At 38.8% G+C, this 22,984-nt stretch overlaps 1 protein-coding gene across 2 annotated transcripts in view; it reads left to right on the top strand.

Annotated features, from left to right (window-relative positions):
- The window catches only part of LOC118782843 (protein CEPU-1-like), a 253,717-nt gene extending 240,634 nt beyond the window's left edge, over positions 1-13,083 (top strand). Inside the window, exons 4-8 of one of the 2 annotated variants that reach the window (XM_036536445.1) lie at positions 7,296-7,427; positions 7,952-8,072; positions 8,472-8,623; positions 9,802-9,837; positions 12,917-13,083. In XM_036536445.1, the coding sequence (XP_036392338.1) occupies positions 7,296-7,427; positions 7,952-8,072; positions 8,472-8,623; positions 9,802-9,837; positions 12,917-13,017 (542 nt within the window). In that variant the 3' untranslated portion in view covers positions 13,018-13,083. The remainder of the gene's footprint in view (positions 1-7,295; positions 7,428-7,951; positions 8,073-8,471; positions 8,624-9,801; positions 9,838-12,916) is intronic. The other variant, XM_036536446.1, reaches the window with a different exon arrangement.
- The last annotated feature ends 9,901 nt before the right edge of the window (positions 13,084-22,984 follow it).

Raw genomic sequence — 22,984 nt, 5'->3', positions numbered from 1 at the left:
GCATGCTAAATTCAGACCACGTAATAATGAGGAGTCCTGACAATGAATTCCAAATATCATAAATATTATAAAGTCTGCCTTATGGTAAGAAACATATAAAGCTTAACAAACATATAAAACTATTGCAGTATAGATGGAAAACTAGTGTAGTTGTTTTTTTTTCAGTGCACATTCAGTTTGTGTTGGACTAGAAAAATAGGTCAGGGATGAAAGCAATGCTTTGATCTGCGTTTTCTATGAAAAGCACAGAATTGCTTTTCAAAAAAAAAAAAAAGAACATTTTCCCTGTTGACACTGAGTTTAGAGGTTATTGACATACTATTGTGTGACATTTTAACAAAGAAATATACTATCAGTGCATTAATGTTTAAACTACTGTAGTCTCAACAAAATCCTAGCCTTTGTAAATTATCTGGGGCAAGATAATGTCACTTTCATACACTAACTAAATTAACATTAGAAGATAACAGTCATTCTGAAAGGACTTAGAAAAGCATATTTATTTGTAATGAAAATGATCTTGCACAGTTACATGGTTCATTGACTGTGTCTTGAACTCGAAGTCTGCTGCAAGAGACGGTCAAGTGGTGTGGGTGGCAGCACTTTCCTCTTAGGAACAAAATGTTCAAATTTTTTTCCAAGGAAGCCAGCCACTGCCCTTTAGCTTATCTGCCCAGTACGGATAAAAATAGTACATTTTAGTATGTTGAATAGATACAAAATACGGATGGAGTTAATTGAACTAATTAGTCAGATGATTTTTCATAGAAATTACATCGCAAAGGTAAGGTAAAGAGTTAATATCAACTGTTGAATTTCAAGCTTGGCGGACTTTATGTGGTTGAGTTGGCATCAGTGTCTCGTAGTAGTATAGATCAGGACTCATACCCCAAAGGTTGCTGGTTTGATTCCCTGTGGTGGCACTGCTGTTGTTCCCATGGCCAGGGTAACTTACAATGGCTTCATAATTACCCAGCGGTATCAACGGGGAATATGTAAGAATGGTAACCCAAGTTGCTCTAGATAAGAGCATCTACTAAGCAACCACATGTTTTAAAGAAATGTATCATATTAATATCATATTATATCAAGAGATAACAGCTTTGATGAAAAATGTAGCTTAAAGAATCAATCATTTGTGTGAAAATTGTCTCTTATTTGACTACAGAAGATGCAGTAGAATGTTTAGGAACTAACAACTAACATCTACTTTGTTGTTCAATGTAGAAATTTGTGACACATAATGCTGTATGTTTTGTTCAGACACAAAATAACATTTATGAATGGTCCCATCTACACATAAAGCGTACATTTACACTTCGTCCAAAATAAGTAAATAAATAAAAAGTCATCTGTTAAATGTACACATTACAGTTTTGTCTACAGTTACAACAGCTAAAATGGTTTAAAATTTGTTACTTTAACTTCTTAGTAAGTATTGTAGCTTCTTTTTTCTCATATTTGGGAGAAAAACAAGTACCTGTCTGCAGAGTTTTAATGGACCTTCTCTTTGTCAGTGGAGAGTGGCTTCCTGACTCTATTAGCAGTTTGTTGATACCATTCGGCTTGAGCCAAATGATAATTGCTCATTTTCAAGTGATTGAAATTGAAATTCAAGGAGGCCCATGCAGCCAGAGGCAACAGCACCTTCTGTCTGGAAATTAGGAGATGCCTGTTTTCAATCAAATGGCAGCAGGGGTCCACATGGCTAAATTAAAAAAGGGGGTTTTAAAGGATATAGGTGTTATAAAGTTATTACAGTTTTCCAGAAAGAAAGTACTTATGATCTCTTCACATGGAGTCTTTGACACTTTATAGTGCTGGGTGGTGATATACCAGTACTGATATCAGCAAATGTTGCTTTGAGTCAATGCTCTCCTGTAGGAGTGCAAGGTCCGTGTCACAGATGGTTGAAGAGACACCATGACACCCAGCATTTGTGCAGTTGTTGTTGAAATTACTTTAATTGGGCCCAAAGTAATAAAGGGCCATGACAGCGGTATGGCATTTGCCTACTAATTAGGTCTCAGGAGGCTGGCAGAATAGAATGGGGTCTAAGTACATTATGGCTTTTGGATCTATGGGAGAAAACTGTATGAGTGATTATATACCTGGATTAGAACCAAGGGAGTCAGTGTTTTGTGTCTGAAAGGTTTGTAGATGACCCATCATTGTGTCAAAATGTTATGCTGCTTCATTTTTGTCTGCAATTTAAATTTGCCAGAATAGCTGTTCTCACACACACACACACACACACACACACACACACACACACACACACACTCAAAACATTTAACAGGCCTTAATTGACATTTATTAACGGGTCCATGCTTTATTCATTATTTTATTGTCACGGCGGCTTGAATGCAAATTATGTGAAAATGATGTGCAGAGCTTAATAATCAGAAGATGTGTTGATTAAACAAACAGTGGGGGGGGGGAGGGGAGGGTATAGGCTATAATTATGAAGACACACCTGCTAATTGGCTCCAGCTCTACTCAAGTGGGTGATAATGGAGCGCTGGGCGCTAGCTGGTTACAGAGCGTCGAATACAAGTGTATGAACCGGCGGTTAGTGAAGTGTGCTTGAGCTCATAATACCTCAGATTTTTTTTAAAAAGGTCATTTACATTACGCAAGCATTTGCTCAAATTTGTCTAGAAAGTCACTGCGGATGATTGCGCTGTCTAGCCATGCACCGGACACCAGGGGGAGCTCTCTGCTTCCGACAGGTTAATGGACATGACCGGGCAGATTGACCCTGGAAAATGCTGAAAATGTTTACTTGGTGGTCCTTTTTTGAATCACCGGGCATATGTATTTATATGTACAGCTTATAAATGTTTTCAATATATTTTATGGAGGATCAGTGATACTGTACATCCTGAGCTTCATAATATCAAGGAACTTTTATAATATCAAGGAATTGACATGCATGTTCAGACAATAATAGTACATAGTGCATAATATCCCAATAAGAGCTCTCAGCTAATCAAGCTGTTGATGATCAGGTGTCCTTGTTTGCTTCTCGCATCCTGAGGTGTTTATTGTTCAAGCTGGTGCCGTCTCCAGATGAAACAGCATTGCGACCTGTGTGCTCAGGTAAATTACTTCCACCTTAAAACGATTACGGCAATTAGGAAGGACAAAGAGCTCCTTTCTTCTTTTGATATCAAGTGCGGCTTGTCTGCACGAATACTTGATTGATTTTAGTCATATAAAGGCAGCCTAGTCGTCATGGCGACAGCAGCAGTCTCACACAGGAGCTCGGTCCCTTGGGCGTAGGGCTCATGCAGTCAAAGGAAGATTTGTTATTACCATTTGATCTCTCGAAATTCTTATATCTTGACATGCTTTTTCAATATTTATCCATTTATATTTCCAGTGTTTCAAAGGTTACTATACATATCACAATTCCACTCACATACGTGCAACACACAAGTGTGACAAGAAGGATTTAGGGCTCGGTTATGCTGCACTTGCTGTAAGCCTACAGTTGGAAAACGCAAAGATGATCAGACTAGTGGCTGCGCAGTGAGCCTACAGAAGATGCTACTTGCATGGGGTTCACTGTGTAACAGTCAGACCGATATGATCAAGCGTGGGTCTTAATACATTGTTAACATCAGAGCTAACAAGAGCTGAAACATTCAATAAAACCAACTTGCTGGATATTTGGAGAATAAGCAGTCATAGCAATGACAGGGTAAAATGAAAATATTTTTAGTCAGAACCAATTGTTTTGTGGATCTAAGTGTTTTTTTTTTCTCCAGACAATGATTTGGTTCAAGATGCTAGAACACCAACTACAGCATAACCTGCCGAACTACAGCAACCAATATTCAAAGAGAATATAAAATAGAATCTTACAACAAACCGCATCATACTTTATGATTACACCTTAGAAGAGTTTGGTATTTATCAGAATGTATTATTGTAATTATTATTTGAAGATTACTCAGTTGCAGACTACTCTCAGGCTGTTAGAGGACATGATCAGCTGGTGTACCTGGACATTGCTGTTTCTTGTCAATGTCTGCTGGGGCTGTAAGCAGACAAGAATGCATACCAGAAAGTGCACAGAGCAGTCCCAGATAAGTTAGGTAAGGCTGGGAATGTGCAAGGCTGTTTCAGTTATGAATCTGAAGCAAATACAAAACAATGATATATTTTAGCTGTAGTTTATTATTGAAATAGACACAAAACAACAAAATGAATAATAATAATGATAATAACAAATAAAATCTTTGGTGCCCACTAAAAACAGCCACACATGCAATGTTACTGTATGTTACCGTATGATGTTCAATATATGCATAACAGAGCACACACACACACACACACACACATACACAAAAGCTGACAGATATTGCAGCAACAACATTATGGAATGCATTTTATCACTAAACACATACTGTCCAAACTAGCAAAACGATCAGAGAACTAACAAGCCTAAAATGTGACCTTCAGAATCAGACTGGGCGGCTACTATGCTACTGCACGATTTCCTGATGAAGTGTAATACTACAGGCCTAAATATAACGTGCCAACAGGCAAACAGGAGAGAGACGACCCGACGACTTTGAAACAGAAATTAAACTCGCCATGTCTCAACGTTGGAACAGAAAAATAGAGATATGTGGAATACAGGTGTATATCGTGAAGAAGGGGGGCATATTTTTTTTTTTTAAATTATGTAGATATAAATTAATATCTTGCTTGATTTTCTGTGAAAGCGCTCTGTTGGGTCTTTTATCTGAGGAAACAAAATGTCGGCAAATAAGGAAAAGATTCTCAACAGGTTATCCAGTGAAAGCACAATATAATAAAAGCAAAACCTTCACGATGCATTTCAAATAAGAGACCTGATATATTTATGAAGGTCTGTTGTTGAGTCATAGCTCTCATTGAAGATATGTTTTTTGTGGACAGCAATTCAGATCAAAGCTGTGTCCTGTTTCTGGCTTTCCACATTCTGCAGGGGAAAAATGCCAGTTTGGCTCTCTCTTGAACCAAGCCGTATCACCCTTTGACCCTGCGCATCATTAGTGCACTGATGCCTCCAACTTCAGAGACTGAGAAGCATCTTCATTCGTTCAGAGGTCTACAATCGCAAAAGGAATAAAGGTTGCTTGCTATGTGGACAACTGCCATTCAAACTGGAGGAGTGAGGAGATTTAAAAAGCTGCGGTCTTTGCCCCGGGCGGCATAAGTTACCTAATTGGTCAGTTTTTCTTGGTATCACTGGCCTTATTGGTCACTGATCATGACTGACAGTGAAGTCCTGATGAGCTTGGACTCTGTGTCTCACATTTCACTCACACCTATTTGTACCTGTGTTTGTATGTTGCAGGTATTTACATTGATCTTAACAGCCCATTATTTGTGTTATTTATTTTACAAGACACCAGTAGTGGACAGTAGTTATTTTGAGGGTATTGGGTACTGTGGTTCTGAACTGGTATCATATCTGTAGTACATTGTGACATCCACAGTGGCAGATCTGTATATTAACGTCTCTCTCTCTTGCTCACACACAAACATGGAGCTGACGTATCCATTACTTTCGTAGTTAACATCATCTGTTTACACAGCTTGCAAAACTAAAGCAATTCTGCTCCTTACCACTACACCACACTCCATACACACACACCCTCCTAAGCTATAGTTGAAATATCTTGTAATTAGGCTGCCTCAGAGCTGACTCCCCCCGAAAGACATGGCCACTTTCAAGACTCCAGTGAAACGGCTCTTCGTGTTAAAGAGTTAATATTGCAAATCTGTGTGTTTGAGACACAAAAGGTTCTAGGGGGTCCTCTGTAGACTCTCTCTGTCAGGGCAAGCCGAGCCTGTGCATGATACCTCTCATTAGCGACTCCTCCCAGGTGTGGCCCCTTTGTCCACAATCACCAGACTGAAACAACGCGCATTCTATTACTGTCAGCGGAAACATCTGGGGCTGTTGTATGAAAAGCCAAGTGTGTCCTGCGGTTTCTCTCACGGTGACTGCAAGTAGGACGCGAGTCCCCATAAATCCCTCTCCCAGCACCCTGTCCCTGCCCAAACTGTCAGAATAGCGTTTAGAGTTTAAACCAAAAAAAAAAAAAAAACTCGACTGATTACATTTGAGCTCATCTCACCTGAAAACCTGAGAGAAATCTAGAAGTTTTAAAGTGAAGTGTTTCTGGTTGAAAGTGCAGCTCCATTCGTGGAGTTGTTTTTTTTTTTTTTCTACAAGACGATTTTGTGAAGAGTGCAGAATCTGCCAGCACGTTAATTTGACTCACCTTTGTATGGAGCAAAACATAATGTTGCTACATAAAGTAATAAAGCAGTAATTATGAGTGTTTTTAATGAATAACAAATCACTGAGTTTTGCTCACACGGGTGGCAGTGTAGCATAGTGGTAATGAGCAGGATTCATAACTAAAAGGTTGCCCGTTTGATTCCCAGCTGCAGTATTGCTATTGTACCTTTGGGAAAGGTACTTAACCCACAACTGCATCAGTAAATATCCAGCTGTATAAATGGGTAACATGTAAAGAATTGTAACCTATGCAAGTTGCTCTGGATAAATGCCAATGATGTAATGTAAATGGAAATTCCTTTTCAGGGTATCCAGAAGAACATGTAATAGTTTTAACCTCAAATTATTATTGGATACCCTCACTGTTTGGAATTAGAATAAGTGAACTGTCAAAATACAAACTTTAAAAGACATACACCAGCAGCTAAATGAAAAATAAAGTAATTAATACATTATCACTAATTATCTTCAAAAAAAAGTGAAAAACAGGGGTAAACCGGTGTATGCTGTTACCATTTTCTGATCATACTACTGTATGGAAAATTCAATACATACTGGTATCTGTTGCTGACCATTGATTAATCCAGTGCAACATCAATATGAATTTGTTTCTTTAGTGGTATAGCATATTTGAACAACAACAGAATTTATATTTATAGGTCTGCAGCAGGTGTATTTTTAAAATAAGTCATTTGTTATGCTTTTTCTAAGCTCTTAACAGCCCTCTGAATATGTAAAAGAACAATTTAGTCCTCCTTTAAGTGTACATTTTCACCTATTTATGAGTTAAAAAAATACCAAAACAAGTTTCAGCTGGAACAGGTACAGCATGCTTTCAGGAAAAAGTACATTCTGATGGTTGCATGGCAACTGGCAAAGTGATGTGACATGAATGTAAGCTGGTGAAAGTGATGTCCATGTCTGTATATCTGTATTTTTCCATCAATGCCTTGGGGAGTAATGCTTCCCCCCCCTCCTTGCTTTTCAGCCCAGGGTCCTGTCTCAGAGGATGAATACCTGGAAATCACAGCCGTCTCCAGGCAGAGGGCAGGAACATATGAGTGTACTGCAGCCAACGAGGTGTCCACCGATGTGCAAACCACGGAGCTCATCGTCAACTGTAAGCTGCAGCTTCCATTGCTTGGCTATTGCAGAGATACGGTTCTAGCAATTGTTGTGGGTTTACTGCATGCTTATCCACATTATTAAAATATTATAACAAATATTAGAATGGAGACATATACAGTATATTGACGTCATTTGATGTTGATGTGCATAACTCGTTCAGCACCTGGTTGAAACACATTTCCTTGCAAACCATTTTTTAAACTTGAGCTGTTTATTTCATGTCATAAATGGTACAGTTAGGGTTACCAATTTGAGGTTTCCGTACTAATATGACAGAGTCAATGCAATTAAGACTAATTGTGTGTTTCAGAGATGCCTCGTACATACTGTCAAGACTGAACTGTCGTGTCAGTGAGATTTGGAATTATTTTGGCCAGTGGATTTTTGTACATTTTAACTTTTCTTTGCTTGCCTAGCATAAAAGCAGGGGGAGAGGTTTCAGAATCAAATTCTGAACCTCCATTTTCAAGTGGACCAGGCGCTGATTATTCCATGTGTTGTTGGCAATGTGTACAGACGCTCCCACCGTGTCAGAGGGTAAAGATGTGGGCGTCGCCCTGGGCCAGAGAGCAGAGCTTCAGTGTGAGGCAGAAGCCGAGCCAGCAGCACAGATTGAGTGGTACAAAGAGGACAAAAGGTAACCTGTAACCTGACTGCAAACATTTGAAAGTTGAATAAAGCCGGGGGGGGGGTGGGCGGGGGAGTTGCCATTTTCACCAGTTCACAGAGCCTATCAACATGCATGAGGTCGTGCTGGTCCTGTAATGATCAAGTATCCGCATTAAGATTTGTATCACTCGTTAAGTCAGTGCTGATGTGTGATGCGCATTACAGCTGCCCCTTCTAAGCCATCAGTCAGGGGTGTCCTTTCCCGGCCCTGGAGATCCATCGTCCAGAAGTTCCCGTTCTGTCACTGTTTCCGATTTATTATTTAGTTCTCATTTCGTAATATTAAAAATAATTATCAAGAAGAGGAGACCGAGGATCTCCACCGCTGTAAAAGTGACCCAGTTTCTTTGCCACATGTATTTCACAGGATCTCCAGTGACTTTGACGGCATTGAGATCGAGAGCAGCGGCGAGTTCTCAAAGCTGACACTTTTCAACGTCTCGGAGGAAGATTACGGCAACTACACTTGTGTTGCTATCAATAAGCTCGGCAGCGCAAATACAAGTATTATTGTCTACGGTGAGTACAAATTCTATGCACATTTCAACATAGCTGGATGAAAGTGGAAAATGTTATTTTTTTCCATAAGCCTTGTTATTGAAAAATTCTATATTACATAAACTTTGTATTACCAAAGGGCTTAGAGAGTATTCCATTTTTAAAGCATATATTTAAAAAAAAACTATTGAACAACACACAGTGGACATTTTAGAAGGAAATTCAATCTCTGTGTTCTGTGCTTTGCCCTTAACTGTGAATAACAGGCCTGTATTTAAATGTACGTTATGTGGTTATATGGGGGGAAAAAAAACCTGAGTGAAAGTGATTGGATGTCTGCATTAAGTATCTTGAATTCAGCTTTATAGGCATTGCCTCCCAACAGATAGGGCATGACCTTTCACTGATCTGTCTTTGATTTCAAAAAGTGCTAAAGGAACACAACAATTCACTTCAATATGCTGGTGCCTGCAAGTAAATAGTCTCTCCTGCTATGGTCATTGTGCTTCCCCTATACATAGTACATACAAAGTCTGCTTCATTCCTCTGTCGGCTCAAATAAAAGGTGATATTCTATAAGCTGAAACCACACCTTGCTTTGCCTGTGGTGGCTTTGTCAATGGTGTCCACCTGTGTGCATTATTGCTAAGAGTTAATAAACTATTTCTGAATGGAAGCAGAAAAATGTACCGTTTTACAATTGACTTCCTTGAAGTCTTAGACAGATAGTCGCACGAGAAGGTCAATATGTCTGGCAGAGACAATGCCTTGGAGGTGCTTTTGCAATGGTAGCAGAATAATATGCAATTAAAAAGAAAACAAATGTTTCTGTTACACTAACAAAATGTAATTATCCCTCACCACAATGTTAAGCATTTCCTTTCATTTCAAACTGCTTAACTTTCAAATGTTTCAGAAGTAACAATAAGGAGCTGAGACTTTAAGAATATTTTCAACTTCAGTTTAAGAATCAGTCACGAAGCACAAGGTCTGAATTTCTCCCTTAGCTATGCTTCTCTTAAGTGTAGATTTTAAGAATATTTTCAACTCATATTTAAGGACTAAGGACAAATCACAAAGCACAAGGTGTGAATTCCTCCATTAGTCATGCAGCCCTTAAAGTTGTTCAGAAAGCAGTGGTGTCAATAATTTTGCCTTTTTTTTCTGCTTGTTATTTCATTTTGCTTTGTTCTTTTCAGAGGTAATTGAGCCCACCAGCTCAACACTATTGCAAGGTTAGTACTGTGCGTGAACCTGCTGTCTGTCATTCTGCTCACCCATATGCATGCACGCATGAGAAACCTTGCCGTTTCCACAGCGAACATGGTGCGACGGTCACAAAGCAGGCCTTAGGCTCTGGAAATCAGAATTGATTTCACAAAGCAGAACATTGTTTCTTTCTCTGAAAATGAGAAAAGGAATAATCTTCAGATTACTTCCCACAAATGCCAAGGCTCCATTGCAGCGGATAGCCAAATGGTTACAGATTCAAATCCCCACAAAGGGGGCAATGATGTACCATTGACCAAGGTACTTAACTTGAATTGCTACAGGGGATATCAAGATGGGCCTGGATCAGTGCATATGGTGAGCAAACACAGCTTAAATGATCACAAAACTAGATGTCATAGTTTTTAAAAAGCATAGCTGGCTTAAAATGGCAACTATTATATTGACTGTGCTGAAATAGTTCAATTTAGGATGCATGAAGGCATATTGATAACATATCCAGAAATGTAAAATTTATTATTGCTGGTAGCTCTTCTGAAATTTGGAAGCCATCAAACGTGCACCATGTCCTGCCATCGTCTCCATAAGTGATACAGCATGTCTCTGTGAAAGTTGCACATGTTTGTAAATGTTGCCCCCCCCCCACCCCACCCCACCCCACCCCACCCCACAATTTTACCATCACGGATCATATTCTGGCCTCATTGTGCTTATTTGCGTTTGAATCTGCATGCAAGTAATTGCTCTGAAGCCTTCTTCACTCACGCCAACATGTCTGACTATGTAATGCTCTCTGTGTATGTCCATAGAAGTAGTTTTTTGGTGTCATTCTGTTTTTTTTTTTTCTTGTTTTTGTGTTTCTGTTTGGAATTTCCAGTTGACATGGAAACAGTGCTGAGTCATCATGCAATTATGGAAAACAGTCACTTTAATCATCCTTGATAATAACTGGAATATCGGGCCAAATTGGTTTTCTGGGGCTTTCTAAACATAATAAACCACAAATGAGCTTTTTTTTTTCTTTGTTCTTTGTTACGTAGTATAATTTGTACATTTTGAATTCAGCTTTGCAAGTGTTAATTACATGGAAGATTTCAAATTAACGAAAAAAAAACAGGTTGTCTTAATAAAATGCATCTTCTCTTGAGGTTAATTACTTCAATTCTGATTGTGAGAAACCAGTATTATTTCAATTATCCCTTTTGCAGGGTTTAGCATAATCTGCTATGTTAATAATTAGATAGCTCTCTTGAATGGAACCCAGGGTGCAGTCAGGGATATGCAGGGGAAATTAGAAGCTATTGCATTACTGCCGTCAAAGTTAAACCTCGGTAAGACTCTTGATGTTGAGTCTCTTATAATCATAGGACAATGCACTCTGAAAATGAAGTGACTCCACTTGACCATATAATAAAATAAAACAACAGTGTGAGAGAAAAGAAAGAACGCTATGTTCTTACTCTTGTAATGATTTGCTTTATTTAACTAGGTCCTTTCAAGGAATGTTATGAGACATGCTGTCACTATCAAATATGATAGAACATAAATAAGGCAGGATGGGTATAAATGGTGTGGTGAACACATTCATGCTATATATGAAGACAATATGTTGGATCTGCCAGCAGAAATCGTATTACTTGAACATCCATTTGTGGAATTTGCTTGGCATCAATCAAACCATGTTATGTGTGGTCCGCAATGCAGAATGTCCAATTAAGCCTACAAGTAAAAAAATTACGTTTAAGAATCGAAGACAGACATGCATTGCTGTTCTTCCATTATTCATAAATGAGACGTATGTGAGGTATATATTGGCTCGTTATATAATAGCTTCTCATATTCCCTCTGCAAATGATTGCTGCATAAGCCCTGACTAAGGCCTGTGATGCTCTAAGGTCAGCATACCTATTTTTGAGGTGCTTCATAAACAAATCCTCTGTGCACCTCAAATTAGCTCCTAATGCATAATGAATCCTGTTAAAAGCCCCCCCCCCCCCGGGTTTCACTGCGGGCCTACACTATGGGGAACTTCTCTCCACCGCTAACCGAATCGCTGTAGCAGCCAGAGTGTTTGTGCAAGTCCAATTAGACCCCGTAAAGCACGCCGCAATTACGGCTGACCTCTGCACATTACTCTCACGGATTTATCCTACAGAAAGATAACAATGCGAAACAGTTCTCCGAGGAACATCAGCGCGGAGAGTACAGAACACCTGCTCCAACGTCTCAAGTGTGACCACAAAACTGCTGCCGCTTACCTTTTCATTTCTGCTTTCATCGGAAACAAACTGTATTAGAATATAAAATGGTCTTATTCTTTCACTGCCTGTAACCGTGGCCAAAAAAAGACATGGTCATGTCTCCACTCTATTGTCAGGAAATAAAATACATTGTAAGTTGCCTCATTTTAACTCCAGAGTGGCAGCAAGCATGTGCAGCTAATATGAGTGTGGTTATTCTGCCAGCCCATTTGGAAGCAGTATGTGTGACAATTTAGCATGTGATGTTTTACATCCAGTCTATTATGCTAAATCAGTGACTTCTTTAATGCAATCTCTTTTTTTAGAAAAGACAACCCCTCTTTTAGCCACGGCTTCTACAAATTATGCAGTACCGAAAGGTTTGTTGTAATTGGAATATTACATTTAATACTCAGAACTAATTAAAATAATAAAGATGGGAAAAGGAAAAAAGGAACACTAACCAATAGATTAACAATACTGATATCAATGGTATTGATATTGGCATTTTATGAAAAAATATAGATTTAGCTTGGAAAGCTGTTGTTGGAGGTGAGTACACAACCAGGCTATCTGTTGAGGATAGATTTTAGGAAGATATTGGGTATGGTTGTGCTTATCCGAAGCTCCAAGTTTAGTATCACTTTATCCATCCACTGCATAGGATAGATAATTCAATCGACCACAAATGGACTATTCTTTTATTTATAAGGACACTCTTTGAAATTTTTACAGCATATCCATGGCGAATCTTTGTAGTAGATTGAAGGTCCCCTTAAGACGCGCCGCCGAGCCAGCAGAGCCTAACTGTGGTGGTCATATGCATGTTCGCTGTTCTTGGCAGGGCCGGGAGCTGTGCAGGATGGGAACAGCGGGGCCATGGGAACACACACCTCAACCTGTCTACTTCCTGTCATCTGTGTCCAGCTCCTTCTCAGGTTTTGATACAAAATTCTGTTCTTCTGAGGGGCAGCTGGATGTTTGTGTGTGCGGTTTTTCCCTCTCTCCTCACTTCTGGCACCACGGACTGATGCATTACTTTGTGCATGGGGGGGGGTGCCGTGTCCTTTAATTTCCAAACTAAAAAAAAAAAAAATGTTTTTTTGGGGTGGGGGAGGGGGTGGGGTGGGGGGAGGGGGGTACAACATAAGGGTTAAGGTTCAAACTTATGCTACACGATGTGTTGCTGTAAACCAATGGCTGTTCTTATTCTGGTCTCAAAGCTGTGACCATCTTTCAGTTCTGGTCACTGTTTTCTTATTGTTTTTGAGATAAAACAGCAATGACAGTGGTCATGGGATTTATTCGGTCCTCCCACTTTGTGATTGCACATTTTCTTTGACATAATTTATACAAGTATATTCTTTTTTTATTGCACCATTATTTTTCACAGTCAGTGTAATGGACAAAAAAAGCTACGTAAGAAACAAAAAGGGAAAATGTATAAATTCATTAGCTAAAGAAGGACAAATCACAACATGGCAGGACTGAATAAATGCTTATTCTTGTTTGGTAACTACAGAACAGTGTAATAGTTTGGAAGAAAAATGTATCTGACTTTAAGAATTGTCAGAAGTCAGAATTGTTCCTCTGCAATGTACATGGTGATATTTTTAAGTGGTGTGTGCTATGCTATATTTCTGTTTAGTACTTTTGATTATATATTTTGAGAGAGGCATTCATAAGGGGTACTGTAGCCATTTTGAGGAAATTTCAGATAACCTTTCAGCTCTGATCCAGTTATGCTTCATAATTTTTGAATAAATGTCTGAAGGCATTTTTTTATGAAGTCAGCTTAAATCTCTCAAAGCAGGAAGCGTAGGGAGTGGGTTTGTGTAGACAGAATGTGTCATACAGTCTGACTGAATTATATGCAATTATGTACAGTAATTGAGCAACATTCATTTTTCAATAATCTCGGGCTTATTCAAACACTGACTGTGACAGCCGGACTCTTTTTAAAGAAGGCTTTGATTGCATTTCTAGCTTTGGAATGTTCTGTTTAAAAGCTTTTGAGTTTTGAGTTTTCACACTGTGGGATTTGAATTCAGCACATTGAAAGTGGCTGTTTGGAAGATTTTATTCCTTTTCTTGCCAGCAAGAGACATGATAAAACTTCTGGATCTTAATCATAAGACAACATTTTTTTTTTGATATTTCTCCAAAATGGATTCAGTGACCTCCAAAATTACATTAATGGTATTAGTACTAAATCTGTTTATTTTATAATTGAAGGAAGAGGATTTTGCCCAATTTTGATCCAGGCCTTAACTGGCAGAACAAACCATGAAAACAGAAGGTATGAATCAAAAATAAATAAATAAACAAATTAATTTCCTTGATAAACTGGATTAGAACCATCTTCACTTTTTTGACAAAGGCTGTCTAATACAGACAATTACCAGTGTTTTAATGTGATAAATGTTGAAGTTAACACTTTTCTGGGTGTCAGAGCTGGAACCACGATGGTGAAGAGTTGCTCCATGAACTAACAATGCTGGTGACTCAGGGCTTTCTAATCATCATCTACAGTAGCTCAATGGCAGGCAGTAGTAGCAGCATCCATATTAGCTTCCTCAGTAAGAGCCCAAAGAACTATTGCAAGTTAATTGTATAGGTTTTTTGTTATTATTGGTACAAATTATTAATTTCCATTTATGTAGAACAGATTTATACCGAGTGAGTATGCACAGAATGGATGCATATATAACAGCAAAAGCACACAAACCACAACAGCAGAACATCAGCCAATGGGATGGCACTGTTAGACTTCTATTGGCAACAAAACTGACAGATTAATTTCCTGTCAGATCTCAAGATCACAATCACCATCGTTCTTTATCGAGGGAAGTTACTCATTTCAGAAGATTGACTTTGGCAATGTAGTTGCATTGTTAGGACCTGTGGAACACACAGAATAGTTCATACACCTCTGACCCAATTGAATTTCCATATGTTCTCCCACAAAAGTGTTAACACACAACTGCGAGTGGCATTTCGTTTATATCAGGATATGCGTATTATTGTTGTGGTTACGTTAAGAAGCAACGTGAGCCTCACTGGCTTATGAATGCAACATTACAATAGGATGCCTTCATAAGCATGCAGAAAGGAGTGAACTTACTCATTTGGACAACTTCAGTTAATATTTTCTGTGTTCATTGGATATTAATTTTAAACTGTTAGTATTCCACAGCATTTGACTACAGCATGAAAAGACAGAGATAAACAGCTCATGTTGACTGCAGGTGATCTGTGTGTAGTGTGCTCATGAATGGCAGTTCTTTCATGTACATGCACATACATGTGCCACAATGCAATAACACCTTGTTCAATACAGCACAGTTTAGGACTGGGCATAACTACAGAAGCAACCAAGAAATTAAGGGAGTGGTCCATTTATCCATTCAATACACATTTTTTCCTTCTTTTGTGAATTTTGGCAACCTCTTTGTTCATAACATTGTGGAAACCATTACAGAGGTACTACAAACTGTATTAAATTATAATTATAATATCAAATCCGGGCCTCAGCAAATATAATCCAAATGAATCAGAATCCCAGGGGAATGGTAATCACTGCTGACTACGGATTTATTCGACATATGGGACAACATAATTCCTAAACGTGCAATTGAATTTTGTCATTTTCTGATTCCACACGTTTCCTTAATAATTCTTTGAGTGGTTCTAAAATCTCAGTATACTTTTGTGCTAACATGACACAACAACACTAAATGTGTGCATATTGTATAAAGTCAACTTGTACCATGTATTAATATCAATGAGCAATTCTGCTTCACTGATATTGTTGTCAGCTGCAACTTCTCACCATTCTATACATGTAAAATAGAAATTTATGTTCTCTGTCAGAATGCAATGGGGAAAACTATCAGAAGGAGAAAACCTAGAGATCTCAAATGTATGTCATGTATATCGTTTGGTTAACATCTTTACAGTTGTTACAGTTACATTTTGTTACAGTGTCCTTACTGATTGGAGTGTTTTGGTCATGCTAATCAGAATATTAAATATGAAGAGGGCATAATTTGTCAGTTGCTCTCAAATCATATGCTTTGAAGTGGCATTTTCTTTAACAGATTAAATACAGTGCTTGGGTTAGATTCAATAAATGTTTCCAAACTTTTTTTTTTTTTTTTGTAACAGCACATTTATAAACAACGCAGCTGATATTTTAAAAGTTTGCAGCATGATTTAAGACTTTAACATCAGTAAAGTCATTAAAGGGTGAATTTAATTACCATGGCAACTGGTGGCAATCAAGACTGTGTTGCAGCTACTCATTAGTATTGCTTGTAATATGTTGGCTGACTCTTGTAAAGGCATTCAACATTAACGGAATCTGGTGACCTGCCAGTTCACTGTGATGTCAGCTGTCGAGAGAGTTTTTTTTTTTCCCTCCCTGTCCCCGCATCTCGTCTCAGATTCGGCTCTGATCAACTTTCTGTTCAGCTGTTGGATCTCGCCCTGCGCCCAGATTGGTGGGACCCCAGGTTCTCCTTCCCCCTGCATGGGAACATGTGGACAGTTTTCTCCTCACTGCGATTGGTTGCGACACTAGGGACCAGTGTGTTCTGTTCAACTCCCCGTAAATGTAAAGGATTGTTGGTTCGTATGTATTTTCTTCATGAAGATTGTGTTAATATATAAAACTGACAAAATAAAATGTTGTATCTTAATAGGATGGGTTGGCAATATTTGTTTGAATTGATGATATTATTTTATGTATGTTATCAACATATAGTATGTTCATAATGTTCATAATGTATAATAAACAGGGGGCACAACCCAATCTTGAAGTAATGTGTTGTCTGCAGAAGCGCAAAGCCATGAGACCCTCTTGGTGTTTGTGATTTTATCTCATACAGAGAAGCGACTCTGGTTATCCCATGAATTAATTCAGTTTCTTTAGAAAAGCAGATGGGAAAGTTAAGGTCAAAATAAATTAAAACGTAATCTAGCAAAGAGACTAGGAGGAAAAAAAAGGTCTAATTTTACATTACACCTCTATGCAGTGGGACATTGTGATGTGTTTACCAATTTAAAACAAAACAGACAACAAAAACGGTAGACCTTAATGACTGAAGCCATTCATATACTGAAAATCAGACGCAGTATAGTTAATTTTCATTCCTTTGAAATGTCAAATTATAAAGCATTACATTGCTGGAATAATGCATTAATGGCTTCCTCATGCATCATGGCCTATTTGTAATGCTTTACAGCATTTGATGGAATATTTGTAAATTACTTTGTGTACCATGTATAGTTGTCTGTATTCCTAATGTCTTATGATAACCCACATAATACATAATTACAATCCACATAATGCATTAAGATAATAATATATAATGCACTATACTCTACATAGTTATATTGACTGATGGCTATACACAATCACCAGGGGAGCTAGGAAAATGGAGTCTTATGAATATTCAGAGTGATGTCGCTCTACCTTTGAGATTTTATAACAAGCTCATAAAATTCCTGTAAACAACACGTGTTGGTTCAAGGACAGTAATCTCAGGGGCTATAAGATTAGAATAATGTAAAACATTATGGATTGTTACCACATTTTATATGCCACAATCACAATAACAGCACAGAAGCTTTAAGAAAGCCTCAGACAAGCAAGGTCACACGGAAGCAGCTACCACTGGATTCACAATTCACAGCCATTCGTACAGTACGGTTCACATTCGGTGTTGCATTCAACAGCTGTCCCTGGGAGCAAATACACACATTTTTCATGTTAAGTCATTTTCCATTGTATTCTGTGTAGTAGTGAGCAGGATGTAGAAATGGAGAAATGGTTCTCTACAGAGATGCAAGAGTTGCTCAAGGTTGATGTATGAAGTTCAAGGTCATCGACAAGGCCGCGTTATACTGTCAGCTGTGACAGCGTTTGTCCCATGAATGCAAGGCATAGTGCTTTATGCCAGTCCTTTTGAAACCGTTTTGAGATTTATGAGATTCAGTAAAACTTCATGGTGCAGTGCCACTTGCAACATAGACTTTTAATATGAGTAACAATGCTTTTAAGCATCGCAACACTTTATCATCATAAACCCCAAAGCTAGTGTGGCTGAATTCTCAAGATGATTTCTCATGTATTACTGACTTAATTCATGTTGGGGGAAAAAAAAATAAAAGTAAATGATATGACCATAAATCCTTTTTGCACTTGTGTAGAGCTCCGTTACACCAATATTAAAGCAAATTAAATTACATTTGCTGAATATAGCATCCGATTGATCCAAAGATTGTGTGTGAGCGAATTACATTAAAGCAAATATTACAGGCTCACATAATTCAACTACCTTGATGTATTGTGCATTTCACAATTAATCAACACATTTTTCCTCCCAAGAGCTGCTTTTCTTGAGCAACATTTGGGCCTAGGGGAAACAAGATGAATTCAAAGCTCTCTGCAATTTGAATTGAATCAGCAATGAATCAGATCAACACACTGATTAGCATTCCTTAGCGCAATCCCTTTCCTGCAATGGGTACTTTTTCTGGTTGACTGTTTAGGAGAGAAGATTGAGGATTAAGTTGATATTTTAAATACCCGTCTCCACATAGTTACTAACTGTCTAGTGTTGGCTAACAGAGTAGTGCATAGGGTATGTACAAACGACTAGAATTGATTTTTCCCAGAGATGTTCCTCCTCCTTCTCAACTCTGGAGTTAGGTAAATTAAGATCTAAAATTAATAAAATAAAATCCCATCACCCATCTCATCTAGTCAAATACACCATTCACAACTCGGCAACCAGCCAAAAAAGGCAACAAAGAGCATATACTAAGCCTCTTTTATCACTGGCCTAATGAAGTCAACAAGTCACACCTGGGTTGATAAACTATTAGCATCAGCTGTGCAGGTGAATGTCTGTGAAACTGCCTCTGCCCCCGGTCCTAAAGCCTCCCAGACCGTAGGAGGAGCTAAAAGGCCAGGTTCTTCAGGAGTGGAAAAAAAGTGTGTCCATTAGGACATTGTTTATCAATACTACTCCTGGAGGCCCACTATCCTTGCTCCAAACACACCTGATTAGTGTGATTAACATGCTCTTGATTAAATCAGGTGTGCTCAGCTAATCAAAAGTGCCACTGATGAGTTCAGTCAGGTAGGTAGAGCAGGGAAAGATGGAAAACGTGCAGAGCAGGGGGGCCCCAGGAGCAGGACTGAGAAACACTGCATTAGGAGCAGCAATCTTCAAAAGGTCAAAAAAAAAGAAAGAAGAATCCAAGGCAGTATTTTTTTTTTTTTGAAATTTAAAAATGCATTTACTAAATTAACACGGCTATCAAAATGATTAAAAAGCAGCTCCCTTTGGCATTGTAGCCCCTTGAAGGCCTTCGTTGGGGTGTGAAGTGCCGTACAGAACATAAGACTTATGTACTCTCTGTAGAATGGGACACAGGTGACATAGTGGAAAGCAATTAGGGGAAAACAATTAAGGGGCACGGGAAGGCACTACAAAACATACATCAAGTTTCAGCAGTTACCCAAGAGCTTAAAAGAAAAAGTAAAAACAATCAAATTTACAATTCAAACCAAGAAAAAGTGTGACTTTTAAAGAGAAAATCCAAATGTTACTTTGATGCCAATCACTTTGAGAGAAGCAGGGTTATTCCCATGTGCTGCATTACAGTGTTTGGAAACTGAATAATCCTCATTGCCTGTTCTGATTGCATATTATATATTGCGTATGGTAGTATATTTGAACCATGATTACATCCACCTCATCTTATTGTACTGCTTGGTCAACAGTCTAGCTATGTGCATCTCTTTTTTCCCAGGGACATAACTGTGCACTAGTTGGGGCCCTTTTGAATCTCACAACTGGAGGATCTTTAAACAACTCCTTGAACGTAAATGCATGCCTTTTGTGTCCAAAAATAACACCTTGGCTATAATTGACATCACAACATTTGGTGTTAGCTATAATTCTTGTCTTCTGATATGAGGCAATACAGCTGAGTTGGTGGGAAAACTGGCCATTTGAGCCCTTTGAATTGCAACAGATCATTCTCTGCAGATATAAATGTGTCTCATGGCAAACGAAATAGGAACTGAAAAGGAGTGTAATTGTAGAGTAATGTAATGGTGCGCTGACAACACTGAAATACAGCAAGAGCCGCCGTGTGTCTGAGGATCATTTTAATGCCCTGGTATTTATGCTTATACTGTATTGGATTTCTTTGTGCAACAAATTGTTGTTGAGGTGAAAATTGCCCTTGTCTCGCATGTAGGAAACCTGTTCATTTTGAGAGAAATATTAAAGGATTAAGGGATTGAGGGATTAAGAGGAAAGGAACATACCCCATTTGCAATCATCATACCAGCCATTTAAGGATCACATTGTATTAAACCACTAATAGGTCAGTATTCCTCCTCTTTCAGCGGTATGTGAGATACTGAGGAAAAAAAACATTCCTTTGAGAGGCTGCTGTTCCATCCTCTCATGTTATCTTACTAATAACCTGATGACCCAATGCAATACATGCCCTGCTATCAGAATGCAGACGATTCAAATGCAAGTCTAAAGCTTGAATAATATATACACCTTTTTTCTATTCAGAAGTGTAAGGAAGAACTTGGTTTGTCTAATCAGCAGTCAGAATGGATTTTTTCTCCTTGTGGCAGTCACCGTGTCATGGTCTCCACAACCCAGTCATTTCTCCCTCTTTTTTTATATAAGCAAGGCTGTTATTACCTCTCCAGAAAGACACAGAGAGTGATGTATTGACCCCAGTACAGCATTTCTCCAAGCACTTTTTGAAATTGTCAAGTCTATGATCTTTTAACATGCATCAGAGGGGACACAAATCCACTCATCACAGTATTTACCTCCCGACAAGCCTGGTTCGCGGCTCTCTGCAGCGTCTTATCTGTCACGCCGACCGCGCGCCGCCATTGATTTCCCCGACCTCTGAGGCTCTGCCGCTGACCCCCCAGTGCTGCGGCTGTTCGGCGCTGCCGCCCGCTCGAACTCGAGGGTGCGCAGCAGCACCGGGGGAATGGCGATTCCAGACTCACAGAACTCGCCGCTTCCGCTCTGACCCATTTGTATTTCCATGGAGACAAGGGACAAGGGCCTCCGTTCTTAATAAAGTGGAGTTGTGTTTTTTTTTTTGTTGCCCATTGGCTCTTTTTTTCTCACTCCGATATCAGCACAGAGTTTTAATTGCACGCAGCACCAAACTGCACTTTCTAATTGCCATTCCATCCTCATGCACTGCAGTAATGATGTCATTAAACCTGCTGCCAGACTACAGAACACCCGCTGATTCTGAGTCAGTCTTTACCTCATGCCCTGGCATATATATACATCATGTGTATGTACCATACACACACACACACACACACACACACACACACACACACATAGCTGATCAGATGTTGTGGTGATGAAAGATACAATTGTCATAGCATCTGCTTAGATGGGTTAGCTGATATCCTTACTTTGTCTTCACGCCACTTTCTACATTACACTGATGACTGCCAACCACCACAACATCTGATCAGTTTACCACTGTGAAATTGCTGATTGCGAACGGAGCCCTGTGTTGTTAAATCACGGCTTGCCATCAGTGTAATTGCCTCGCACCTCTGTGGGTCTGTGGTAATGTTCACTGCAGCTCAGGAAATATTCCGAGAGGGATCCACAGTCTGCCTCATGCTGTTCTTCATGAAGTTCCAGCAGATATATTATTCATGCAAACATCTGCTTCTTGCCATGAAAAAAAAGAAAATTAGTGCTAAACAGAGGACATTTCAAGTAAATGTGTAAAAGTATACTATGAACTGCACTGTGAATAGTGGAAAAGTTAGATCCTAGATATTCAATGTACAGTGGTACATAAAGCAAACAGGCTCCAAACAATCTTTGATAACTCTTTAGGAATTACTTAACAAAGTTCTTGACGTAAAAAAGTTTTAATAACAATGACAACTTGTTTTTGTAATTAATATTACTACAAAAATAGGTACTTGTGTGTGTATGAGCTACTTCAACTGTGAAGCTCCCTGTTCCGTATCCTGTCTTTCTCTGTAAATTTTCCTGATGGTATGTCTAGCATGCTTTTTATCCCTTTGATAGGTTACTTTACTCACCATTGGCTATTTGCATTTTTCCCCTGTATGTAGTACAAGTTTATGTATATTTGCAATACATATATGTTTTAATTGGAAATTATGTTCAGGGGTGCAAGTGATGGAACTGATTATTACTTGAACAATCTTATTTAATTGTTGTGAAAAACAAACAATGCATCTTCCTGGCAGTTGCCACTTGGACTTGCATCTGGAAACCCAATAATTGCGCCCTTGATTTTAATTCAGAATTCTTGGAAAATGATCACCTGTCTTTATGGGATTATGCAGATACACACTGAAAAAACTTGCAGTTTCAGTTATTAAAAAGTCAGGCTATGGAGGCAGTTCCACCTGCAGAGTTCTGACCTCTGATCTCCCAAACCTGCTCTATCACAGGGGTAGTCTCTGGAACTCCAAGTAACAGAATAGCCAAAATATGCCATAATATGTTTCACCTGAGATCACAATAGGACTTGTTAAAAGCAGAAACCTTCAGATACTCACAACTGCTTAAACCCTATTTAACATTCCACAGGATAAGACAGATTTGTATCTTCTCTCCAGTGATGTGGAAAAAAAGCATTTGCCTACCTCCGCTGGCCTTTGCTGTTGAAAACTTGAATGTTTTACCGTGCCACAAAAGACTACAAGTATATACTTTTTTCATTTTTATTATATTTTTTTTTTTTACACAAAGCCCATTCATGCTGCAGCTTCTCACTGACTGCTTTGCTTTATCCCGTGGCAGCAGACAAGGCTTCCCCTTATTGTCGCTCTTATTCACAATAG

The sequence above is a fragment of the Megalops cyprinoides genome, chromosome 9 (genome assembly GCF_013368585.1).
Source record: "Megalops cyprinoides isolate fMegCyp1 chromosome 9, fMegCyp1.pri, whole genome shotgun sequence".
NCBI lineage: Eukaryota > Metazoa > Chordata > Actinopteri > Elopiformes > Megalopidae > Megalops > Megalops cyprinoides.
Note: the sequence above shows the minus strand (reverse complement) of the source record. Positions and strands in the feature narration are given on the sequence as shown.